Source organism: Camellia sinensis, chromosome 13 (genome assembly GCF_055761805.1).
Source record: "Camellia sinensis isolate YWXY chromosome 13, ASM5576180v1, whole genome shotgun sequence".
Lineage (NCBI taxonomy): Eukaryota > Viridiplantae > Streptophyta > Magnoliopsida > Ericales > Theaceae > Camellia > Camellia sinensis.
Window position 1 is genome coordinate 93,482,972 of NC_138973.1, and position 12,658 is coordinate 93,495,629.

The 12,658-nt window shown below is 42.4% G+C and overlaps 2 protein-coding genes across 2 annotated transcripts; both read left to right on the plus strand.

Annotated features, from left to right (window-relative positions):
* Positions 1-901: 901 nt before the first annotated feature.
* On the plus strand, positions 902-5,133 carry LOC145806306 (protein FAR1-RELATED SEQUENCE 5-like). Its single transcript, XM_082902900.1, has 2 exons — positions 902-1,254; positions 1,531-5,133. Exons 1-2 carry the CDS (start codon positions 1,250-1,252, stop codon positions 4,076-4,078), a joined length of 2,553 nt encoding a protein of 850 aa, XP_082759026.1. The 5' UTR covers positions 902-1,249; the 3' UTR covers positions 4,079-5,133.
* A 3,098-nt stretch (positions 5,134-8,231) lies between these two features.
* On the plus strand, positions 8,232-10,955 carry LOC145806305 (uncharacterized). Its single transcript, XM_082902890.1, has 4 exons — positions 8,232-8,496; positions 8,571-8,976; positions 9,060-9,265; positions 9,347-10,955. Exons 1-4 carry the CDS (start codon positions 8,248-8,250, stop codon positions 9,998-10,000), a joined length of 1,515 nt encoding a protein of 504 aa, XP_082759016.1. The 5' UTR covers positions 8,232-8,247; the 3' UTR covers positions 10,001-10,955.
* Positions 10,956-12,658: the final 1,703 nt, after the last annotated feature.

Sequence of the window (12,658 nt, forward strand, 5' to 3'; positions counted from 1 at the left end):
GACCGCGCCTTTCCGAGCGCCGGTCTCTCGGTCTGTCTGGTCTCGACAATCCTCGGACCGAGCATCCTGGTCTGACCGGTCACTTCCTGGCCGAGCAGCTTCTGCACGGTCCGGGGCAGCACACAGTCCAAACTCTGCCCGGCCCAAGTTCTGGTAGCCCATCTCCGGGTGAACAGTCGATCATCTCGGCCCAATGCTCTGCTGGGCCCTCAACTTGCTCGGTCTATACCTCGGCCCAACACCGGAGCATAAATCACCCTCTCAAATACCAATTTATGTGGGCACCAAAATGATCTTACTAGAGTTATATGTATATATATTTTTAATTTGAGAATATATGTCAGTGTTGGTACAACTTTTATTCATAATTTATGATGCAAAAATAGGATTAAAAAACAAATATTTAAAAAATAAAGTTTTTAACTTTTATTTTCTTATTATCTATTGTTAACTTGCAATTAAAAATCTTCTTTTAATATTCATTTCTTTTGATTAGTTGGGTTTAGTTTTTCAGTAATATTTTGGTGGGGCTTATGTGCTCAAAGCTTCTTTGTATTCAAATCTCTTATACTTTGTCCTAGTATACTTTTATGATCATCTATTAAGATTGGAAAATATTATGATCCACTCCTTTTAAAGGATGTGTACCATATGCATTTTATGACTAAAAAGAATAATTATATAATTTCAATTTTTTGAGTTATAACTAAAAAAAGAAAAAAAAAATCATAACTAAACATAACTTAAGGTATAATTAGAGAAATTCATAACTCATAACTAAAATAATGTCAAAACTAAAGAAGAAAATAATATAACTAAGGATGCATGTGACACACCACTTTTAAAAAGATATATATTACAAGGGTCATGCTTAAGTGTGCAACCCCCTTAAGGTTGCACACCATATGCAACCCAATTGTTAGCCGTTAGATTACAATAATTGATCAAGACCATTGAATTGTTTAATCCTGAAAAAGTTGAAACCGGGGCAACCGGTTAATGCTTGTATTTGCATGATTGCATCCCACTCACTCTCTGTATTTCGTCTCTATCTCTCTCTGTTCTCCTCTCTGTGTAAGGTTGAGTCAGTGTAACCGTTGATTTCCATTACAGGGAGAAGCCCCTGTTGGGTTCGTTCCATTGACGAAGCTCTGTAGGGAACAGTATAACGGGCGATTTCCAACAACAACGTAACTAGAAGGCTGTGTTGGTTCCATTGCTGAAGTGAAGCCCTTCTCTCGAACTAGATATGAGGTATGGAGCTGTGTCCCTCTCTCTGTCTCCCTCTCTGTCTCTCTGGCCCGTTCACTTCAGCTATTTTCCCTCAACTAAACCCCCATCCTAACTTCAACCGCTCTACGCTTCGCTCCAACGGAAACCCCTCCATTGGCAGCTAACCTTTCTCTTTCTGTTTCTCAAGCGAGTGTTTGTGTTTGCACAAACAGGTAACCCGTGTGAAAATGTCATGTTTGTGTTTGTGTTAACAATTTTCGGTCATCAAGTAATTGTTGGTAGTAATGTCATGTGCAGTATGGCCCCAGCGGAAGTTAAAAGGGAAGGTGATGGTTATGACATTCCAAATGAAGCAGATGACATCCGTTTGATGAATGAAAGTCGGGCAGAACCTGATCATGGTTGCGAAGCTGGTCCGAGCAATGAAGAAGCAACCAACATGAACGTTGAAGATGGCGGAGCCGATGTGAAAAAAGAAATGGTTGACGATGCTCATCGCAATGACATGGTTGGTGATGTTGAACGTGCTATTCTGGAACAGAAATTTGATTCGGTCGAAGATGGAGAAGATTTCTACAATGCGTATGCTAAAGCCAAGGGATTTAGTATACGAAAATCCAGATTTAACACAAATAAAGAGGGAAAGGTCGTTAGTAGGCTGTGGTTGTGTTCAAGGGAAGGTCAGAGATTACCAAAATACTTGGACCGTGTTGCTGAGAAGAGTAGAGCTCCCAAGGCACTAACAAGAGTAGGTTGCAAAGCCCAATTTCGCATACGGTACGATGCGGATGCTGGTGAAGGGGGAAAGTATGTTGTGACTCACTTCGTCGCAGACCACAACCATGAATTGGCGGAACAACACTGTGTGATGTATCTGAGGTCACATCGCAGTTTAAACAGCGGTGACAAAGCTCAAGCAATGGCTATGCGCAATGTCGGTGTGAAGACTAGCCAAATCATGGACTATATGGTAAATCAGTCCGGGTCTTATGAGAATGTTGGTTTCATCCGCACGGATCTGCACAACCATATTCAAGCCGAACGTAGAGCAGAAGTTGAGGATGGTGATGCGCAGGGTGCGTTGGTTTACCTATGCGCAAAACTTGATGTTGATGCACGTTTTTTTTACAAGTATGATGTGTGTAACGATAACAAGTTACAAAATCTGTTCTGGGCAGATTCGAAATCGCGGGCCGACTACGCAAAGTTTGGTGATGTGTTGATATTTGACTCAACTTACAGAACCAATGCATACAAGAAACCGTTTGTCATGTTGGCTGGTGTGACTAGCCACTTTAGGACCACGATATTTGCATGTGTTTTGCTAGCTAATGAGACAATTGAGACATACACATGGGTTTTGGAAACATTTATGGAGGCGATGGGCAATAAAGCACTTGTGTCCGTACTGACAGATGGGGATAAGTCGATGCGAGAGGCAATCAGAAGAGTATTTCCAGATGCAAGACATCGATTATGTAATTGGCATCTTGGGAAAAATGCTGTTTCAAATGTTCACATAAGTGGCTTTGCACATGCTTTCAAGCAGTGCATGGACATGGAAACGGATGAGACAAAGTTTGAGCATGGCTGGACGACAATGGTCGAAGAATTTGGACTTCAAACCAACAGTTGGGTGTTGGAGACATATGAGAAGCGTCATATGTGGGCTGAGGCATATATGCGTGGACATTTCTTTGCTGGGATGAAGAGCACTCAGCGCTCGGAGTGTATGAATGCTTATTTCAATCCCTTCCTCCAACACAAATTGAAGCTATATGAATTTGTTAGGCACTATGATCGGGCTCTTGCAAGGATAAGGTATAACGAGGCTGGAGATGATGCTGAAACAAATAACACTTTTCCGGTATTGATTACTCCATTGCGAGATATAGAGAGACATGGAGCTGAGCTATTCACCCGAAATATATTTAGAATGTTCCGTGATGAAATCTTAGAAGAGGGGAAGTTGAATGTGAAGGATGTGTTCCCTTTGCCGGATGGTCAGAAATGCTACTATATTCATAAGTACAGAGTGAAGGACAGATCATGGATAGTAACACACAGTCCAATGGATGCTGCAATGAGATGTTCTTGCATGAAGTTTGAGTCGTTGGGGCTACCTTGCTGCCACATGATATGTGTTATGAAAGCTGAAAATTTAACGCAAATTCCCCCAACTTGTGTGCTGCATAGATGGACAAGGGCTGCAAGCAAGGATGGCCAGCAATGGCCTCAACCCTCAATTGATAGCACTACAACACAGACGGCCCGGTATGGGATATTGTGTTCTTCCTACAACGAAATGTGTTTCTATGCCTCGCAATCAACGGAAGGTTTCAAGGATGCTAGGGATGCATGTCTTCCAATGACGACCCGGATGAAGGAGTTATATGAGAGGAATTTGAACGGTGGGAATGGAGACAAAGGGAAACATTCATTCTGTCGACAATTTGGAGTAGAAGATCCTGATGTTGTGAAGACAAAAGGGAACCCAGGACGGGCCTCGTCCAACTGTCGAAGACCAAGAAAATGTGGGAATTGCAAATGCATTGGGCACACAAAGCGAACGTGTCCTAAGGTTCGGTTTAGCCGAACAGTGGGTAATAACTCAGATGCAGATACACCCCACATAACTGACCGTGAGTACAATGCGGAGTCATTGCCCGTTCGCTGCAAAACTGGGTTGGTGGATCCAAGTACACCGCACATTAAGCAACGGCGACTATTTTTTGATGTTTCTCCTGATTCCAAGCAGCCTGTGGGCCAATACGGTAGTGTTGAAGCAGCAGTGTGGAAAAATGATTCGAACACAATTGATGAGGTGAATCAGGTAATTGTATAATTTGTATGATTTACTTATTCCCTTAGCTATTGAAAACACATGGAAATAATGTATGTAGTTTTCATTTTGCACGGATTGTTGTACGTAACGTGTAAATAATTGGTTATGTACAATGCCAGGAAATGGCACAACGTTACTTATGTACAAGGCCACGAGTTGTAAATTTCCCATATTGTTTAGAGTGATGTTGTCATTTGTGTTTGCAGTGACTTGTCATTTTCAAAACTAACTGAAGGTGAGGTGAGATATATATGGGTTGTCTGTGTGTTGTTTTGGGTGGGAAATTGGCTTATGTCTGTATTCCAAGATTCCTATTGCGGGTTGCTTGTTTCTGTTCCATATTTGGTTGGATCTAACTGAAGGGTTTTTTTGCGGTGTGGTTTATCAACTAACGATGTGTTTCGCTTCGTATTGATTTGTTATGACTTGTGTCTGTAAATTAGTATTATATTTCGAGTAAAATACGAATTTTGTCCAAGTGGGTTTGCAAAATTACATACCAGCACATGCATTTTGTATATAATCCAAGTGGCAGTTAATTTTGGGTGTTACTTGGAGAAAGTAACCCAACGAACTCGTTACTTTATCTCCATGCCGATCGGTATATGAATTACGAGTTACGAACAGGAGTTGTGAAATTATTTAATGTTTACTATGGGTTTATTGTTAGTAAAATTATGGTGGGCCTATATGGACAGCAACGAAGCAGTAATTTAAAGTTGACAAGTTCAAGAAGAAAATCAAGCAATTGTGGTATTGGTTCAAATGCCTGAAATGGATGAAGACTTCTTTCGATGAAGTGATGGTAACAAAGTAGAAAGTAACAAAGTAGAAAGTAGAAAGTAGAAAGTAAGTTGTTGTGTTGTTGTGTTGTTTGTAACAAAGTAGAAAGTAGAAGGGAAAAAACTACACAGAAGTTACAATGTAGAAAGTAAGTTGCCACCTGTCGAAGTGCATATAATTGAAGTTACCACCTGTGCCCAGGTCCTTTTAGCCTTTCCTCGACAGATACAGACTCCCAATTCGTTCATGTTTCCTGTTGGAGGGTGGCCACTAAATCCATAAGCACTGCCAGTAACTGCTCCAGCGTGTAAGTCAGGTGGCATGCAAGATTCAATGTTAGTTGAATGGAGCAGCTGTTGGGAGGATGTGGGAAAAATAGGTGCAAAGAGGAATTTTTAATCTAATATCCAATCAGAATGTAGGTGAAAATATGAGTGAACTTTTTTTTTAAAAAAAGTAGTTCCCATTTTTTGGATTATAAACCCGAGATGTATATTTTGTTTTTGATATAAACAAGTTGTGTATTTTCGTTACGTAAAATGTAGGACAACAATTGTGTTTAAGTCATTACAATACAGAAAAAGGTTATTTCAAACGTATTTTCAAGTTTACCGACATTGAATATATTTTGATTAAATTACAGGGAAAATTCAATATTTGGCAGAGTTTGATGATTCATAGTCAGGGGCAGTAACTGTGAGTGGCCAAGTGTTGCGGTTCATTAACCCAGTTTGCAAGGACTGTGGTTGTGTTTAGTGGACAATATTCTGTCGATTTTTGTCTCATAATGATGAGGGACATGCCCCACAATGATGAAAAGGAAGGTCGACAGGGAAGAGTCAATATTTGGCAGAGTGGACTTGAAGATTCGAAGTCGGGGCAGTTACAGTGGCAGTTATGGTGTAGACGTGTAGGATCATGCAATGATGGGCCACAAAAACAGTATACGGATATCAATACTAAACCTCCACTTCTATCTGTCGAGCTCCCTTTTCTTGTGTTTATTTCATGGCCACCAACTGTTTTAAACTTCTGTCGACAGAGCAAGGCTCCTGCTTTGTCTCATGCTTCCTCCTGAAAGTGTGCCCGCTAACTCCGTGACTGGTGGTAAAAACTTCCCCTATCACTTCTAGGTGACCCACATGCAGAGAGCCCACTTTCAGGTCGTGGACATTCCTTCAGACTTGGCCACATGCCCTCGATTAAGTGGACCATCTGTCGACAGAGACTGGCAAAACTTGGTGCAAACAATGGCCCCCATGTTCAAGTTAAATATTGCGGAAGTGATTGAGACCCCCCCAATCACCACCACCCCCCCCCCCCCCACACACACACACGTGGGGGCTGCTGTTTGGAGAAGGAAAAAAAATAAGAAATTGAAAAAAAAAAAAAAAAGTGGCCAATCAGATAGAGAGGGGGTCATGGGGGTCCAAGTCATATGATATTTAACTTCAACGAGGGGGCCATTGTTTGGGCCCAAAACAAGCATAAAGTACAGCCCAATATAAGAGCATTTAAATATACTGGCCCCATCATAAGCTATAAAAGACCCACCCTTTCAACTTCAAACCACTTCATTTCCCTCTGATTCGAACTCCCCAGACTGTACTCCTTCTTCTCAACCATTGCCGTTCAAAACCAGAGCACCACAAAACCCTAAGCCATGGCACCGAAAAAATCTCAACCATCTCCATCTGAGGAGAACAATGAAGACCTACTCCGCTTCCCGGACCCTATCAGAGCACTTATCGCTCCTCTAAAATTTGCTGCAACCCTATTGCCCAGCCCAAGCTCTGTCGCTAAGGCTACTCTAGGCCCTACCTTCGCGTCTTACTTCCCAGACGAGCTAGCTCCATACTATCCCCTTGGTAATGGTGAGAACCTTCTTCTCAACCAAGCTGGACTCAAGTGGACTAACTGGAATGTCAGCAAAAACCCACTCAGAGGGTGGAGGTCACCAGACTCTGATTGGCGAAGCTGGGCCAGGAGAATTGAAGGTCACGACGCCGAAGTATGGAAGCACCAGGGCATTGCTGAAGCAATTAGACTGTCGACTAAAATTTATGACGTGGAGAAAGGGCTGATTGCTGCTGCTGCATGCTTTTGGTCGCAGTCTAGTAACTCCCTACTCCTCAATTTTGGTATGATTTCCCCTACCATCTTAGATGTAGCTCACTTGACTGGTCTGCCAATCTTGGGCAATCCAATTCATGCTCTCCTTGAGCCTCCAAAAGTGACATTTACTTTAAACACTGACATGTGCTATACAGATTTTGCCAAAAAATACCAAGGCAAGCGTGGTTCCCCTGTCGATGACAAAGAAAGAACTGCTTTTTACTTACTTTGGCTTTGTGAGTTTCTTTTTTGTGTCCCTGGGTACAAGATCACGAAAGAATACCTCCCCCTTGCCTTGTGTATGCAAGACGGCCAACTTATGGCTTTAGCCCCTTATCTTCTTGCCACCCTTTACAAGGCCCTATTTTCCTTTGTCGACAAGAAGATTTCTGGCAACTGTGGTGGCCCCTTCTGGCTCTTCCAGGCCTGGTTGTATGCCTATTTCCCTGAGGCACGACCCCCACCACCTAACACCTTGAAACCTGTTTGCCACTCCTATGCTGAGCAACTGCTCACTTATAACAGCCATTCAAAACTCACTTTCACAAATCATCTTACCATGTTTTACAACCTTCCTTCCCAGAGACCTTTCAACCTGTACATGCCATTTCAAAACTTTGAATTCTCCTCCAGTAGACTTCGCTTCCTCTTCACAGACCCTTCTGATTTACACAATGAGCAAGTCCAAGAACAAAATGAGAGTTGGAGACACATTCTCACCTGTAGACATGTCTTGGTTGGCTGTTCCATATCCTCCACCAAGCTATCCAGCTGCAGTTTTGAGACATACTGTCCCAATCAATGGTCCAGGCAATTTGGTCTTTCCCAGGCTATCCCTTATCCTTATTTCCACCCAACCATCCATGAGGAGATTGGGTCCAGAATCCACTTGAAAGATCCTACACAAGCTGAATCCATTCTGACAGAGAACACCAAACTTTTCCAAGATTTTGGCCCCTTCTTCTTCAAACCTGCTTCGGACTGCTCGGCTGCTTTTGACCATTGGTGGGGACTTATGACTGCCATTATTTTCTGCAAGCCACTTGAAAGCTGCCTTAACGATACTTGTATTCATATTCAGGGCCGCATATCCTCGCCTTCCAAGCTTAAGGCTACAGGTATCCTTCCTTCATATACTTCATATCCCTGACTGTGTCATGCAATTTGTTTTGTTTTTTTCTCTACAACACTAACTTGTTTAACCCTTGACAGCCAAAATTGTGCCCGCTGCTGAACCATTGGTCAGGGACCAACGTAAAGGCAAGGATCCAATGGATGCAACTACTCAGACAAACACCCCCTCAGTTCCGAAATTAATGGCAGACTCTTTCGCAGCCGCGCAGACACAAGCACAGAGAGGAGCTACCACCCGTACCCCTGCTGAGACAGAGGTCACGGCGAAGAAGAGAGAAGAGCCTTCCACTGCTCCTGCTCTAAGCACAGACCTAAGTGAGTGGGATATCCCTCTCAGCCAAATGGTTGGCGAAACAACATCAAATCCTTCAGGGCAGCTCTACCAAGTAAGCCTTCACTTTACATATTTACAGCATCTGAATTTGCATTCACGCCCGACTGATCACTTACTTTTGTGCAGAGAAAAAGAAGGAGATTACTCCTTGCTGCTGCTGATGATGACGATGCTTCCACTTCTCCTCAACACATTCATCAAATTCCCAGTCCAATCAGTAATGTACCCACAGAACCCACTGTACAACCAACTCCACCACCACCTGAAGCATCGCAACAAACTCCCTTACAACCTGCTTCACAGTCTTTGCCACAGCAATCCACACAGTCTGCATCACAACATCCTTCCACTTCTCCTCAACACATTGTCCCTTCTGTCTCTAGCCCTCAACCATCACCATCCAACCCCTCCAATTCCCAAACGTCAAACAAAGAATCTCAGAGGATTGAATTTGACATTTCAATCAACAGCCAATCCTCTCCAACAGATGACAACACAAAATCCCCTCAACCAGAAGTTCACCACAACCAAGGTAAATAGAAATACAAATGTTACTGTTCGTTTGGGAAAAAAAAACTTCTCTTTAAGTAACTGGTATTGTTCTCCAATTTACAGGGATGGACATAATACAGGACTCATCTCCACGACCAATGGGCGAGACAGAACTTGAAGGTCCTCATGACTTTCCCCTGCTAGCAGAACCAGAGAAACACCCTCAAGGCGCTGATGCTGCCATCTCATCAGTACCAGAAACAACTCGTCCTCATGCGACAACCACAGCTGAACAAGGCCAACCGTCTGCGTGCACGTTATCAGGACAGGTACTACCATTTCCAACCTCATCCTATTTACTCTTTATTACTTGCAAGCATATATTCTCACCAAACTATTAATGTTCACAGGCCGTCGGTCCATGCCAGGATATTTGGGCCGAAGTTTCTATTCTTCAACAAGATCTAGACGAAATATCCCCATTGCCTCAAAGGCTACATCTGTTTGATGCTGAAACTCAACAAACCTTAACCACCTTCATCAACCTCATTAACACCCCAGTTGAAGAAATCATTCTCCACAAACCTGATGAAACCTTGGCCTGTCTTTCTGCTGTTGTAAACCTCTCCCCTAATCCTTTCAACCCCATTCAACTAAAGCAATTGGCCAAGATCATCACAGAATGGCCAACCCTTTCAGAGATGGTTCAGACTTGCTCGAAGGATATTCAAACCAATAAGGATTTCCTAAACGAAGCCCACACCATATCTACTTCACTCAAACTCAGCCAGCAGACCTCTGCAGCCATTCTTCAGCAACACTCAGCACTTGAACTTGAGGAAGCCAAACTCATGGCAGAACTTGCCTCTGTCCGGCAAAGAAAGGCTCATCTGCAGCAGCAACACGACCAGCTTAATCAAGAAGCAAGGATGATGCTCTCCCAAATTAGACATCGTTCTGCATCCATTCAGACAACTAAAGCTGAGTTGGACCAAGCCCAAGCCATGCTGGCAGATGCTCAATCAGAGTGGGGTGTTCTAGGCGTTCTGTTCCCCAAATCCTAGGCTAGTTTATATATGTATTCTTTTGTATTGCACACCTAGGAATGATTTGGAAAGGTAGGAATGATTGCCTTTTTAATGATAAGATTGTTGATGGGCCTGAATTGGCTGAGATGGTGAAAGTGAGGGTTGCACTTTGCTGTAAGCAAAGTTATAGAGGCCTACAGTATTCAGTGGACGACATATATTGTATTCTGGATAGTATCAAAGTCTCATTTAGGGGGTGGTGTTTGGTGTTTTTTGAAACTGGGGTGCAGGAGTTTGGTCAAGCTGTGGTATGCAGGATTTTGGTCAGTCTGTGGTATTACCATATCTTCTTGGTGGCTACTTTTGCTCTGCTGTGCTTCAATGTTGCTATGCTTTGCCTTATTTTTGGCTTGTTGCTCTGGCTTAGTTTATGGGGTCAAGCATGCTCATTTCTGGTTGCTGCTCTGCTGTGCTTCAAATCTGCTCTGCTATATATGTACTCTGCTGCTGCTATATGGGATCAACGAATAGGCTTCAGTCTGCTGCTGCATATTGGCCTTTTTGCAATTGTTTGAATGATGTTTTGGTGTGCTGTATTGGAAGTCTGCTGTTGGATTGGGGAAAGTTATTGGAGGTCTGCTGCGGGCCTTGTTGTAATTGTTGGTCTGCTGCTGTACTAATTTTTTTTTTTTGGAGGTTGAAGGATCAGGCTCAAGTCTCAATGGAGGTTGAAGGTTCAGGCTCAAGTCTCAATGGTGGCTGTATGGTCTGAAGTTTGTTCATGCTGCCTTGGAGTTTCATCTGGTTGCCCTATTATGTGGTTTTGTGAGGATGGGCTTGGAGTTACATTGTTATTGTTTTCCTTCTGTTTTTGTTTCTCTTCGTTGGTCTCCAACCTCCTCTTTGTTGATGTATCATTGACACCTTGTATGTGCTTTTCCATCAATACAGTTTTTTGTTTTGCTGAACAAAAAAAAAAATTGAATATCAATAATCTGTGTTTTTAATGGTCTGTTGTATGGTTGTTTTTATTTTTTGTGCAATTTTTCACCGTTTGTGCATTTTTATGAAGTAATCAATTCCCCTTCAAAGTGCATTATAGTCACCGCCATTTGTTTCTTCTATGGGCTTTTTTTTGCTTTGTTTTGGACAAAATCATGGCATTAAAAAAAATCGAACAAACATAATTCATGTGGTAAAAGCGAACAAACATTACTACTTTCAACTTGCATTGTTTGTTGGACAAATATCACATTGCACTGGACAAACATTAGTATAGTCATTTGGGCAAATATGACATTGCATTGTTTGTTCTGTACTGTACCCATAACATTGGAATTATGTGTATCACATTACGTACAGGCCACGATAAAACCAAACAAACATGACTACTTTCCCTCGTTTGTTCGAGTCCCAAACATTGGAATTATGTGTACAATCAATACGCGTGGGAAATTAGTATTATCACAGCTGCGACCTAAAAAGTTGTCACGACAAGCTGATGCAGTAATCCAGTTGTGGTTGGGCATCGAAATTACACTCGTACTGGCAGGCCATGATAAAATCGCTGCACTATTTGTTGTAATTGCAATCAATCACATGCACGAACGATACTCGCCCATCTTTGTATTGTTCACATCCATAACGAAGTCAAGCACCAACTTCCGGCGCACAGAAGGATGAAACTATGTACAGAAAGCGAATAACACAAATCAGGTACGGTTACAGCGGTAGGGAATAAACGGATTTATTTCGCAATTGGAAATTAAGCGGTACAATGTACCTTGTGTGGACCGCTGGGTATATCAGGCCGCTGCATGTACTTGATCACAAACATCCCACAGTCGAAAGTGCTACAAATGAAATGTAACATTCAGTCTCTCGTAAAATATAAGCAGGTTCGTTAAATGAGTGATTCAAGAGTGAAGTCAATGTGACGCAGGGTTTGTGGATTACTCGTCCAGCTGTTGTAATGGCCTTTGTTCTAACATGCGCACCTCAAAGGTACGCATGTCTACAGCATATTCATTTCCAAACTGTAGTTGCAGTAAGGCATGCATTGTTTGAACCTGTTGCAGAATGAGACGGTTAGTTTATGTGAAGGATGTGACAGTGTGGAAGTAGATTTGTGAAATTCAGCACGACATACCAACATTTTTGCTGTGTTCAGCTTGTTGGTGTCCAGTGTGGCGGATGCCAATGAGTCAAATAGGTACGCCACACGGTCTACCATATCTATTTTTAGGCACACCCAATGTACTCCTCGATAATTGAAAGGCATGTAAATCTACACATAAACATAAACACAAGCGAAGACATTGTTTAGAGGGCATGCGAACATGTACGCACTTTCATATTTACATTGACATTCAAGTAAATGGGATCGACATTCATATTACCGACGTCCATATTAAATCTACTCGCTTCAATGGGATGGACATTCATATTACCTTCTCACATGCATCAAGCACCCCAGTATATCTGTCATGTCCAAAATATGATTTGACCATATTTTCATGGTTCAGAGGTTGAGTTTTTTGATTTAGTATCAAAGTCTGCATGTTTAGTGTGTAAAGTTCAGTCAGCCAAAGTTTTCTGAAAATATGTCTTCTGCAATACACAACCGACCTAAAACACTTACTTACCGACAAATATACTGGAAAGAACCACGCAGTATGCCTACCGTCTTTGTGT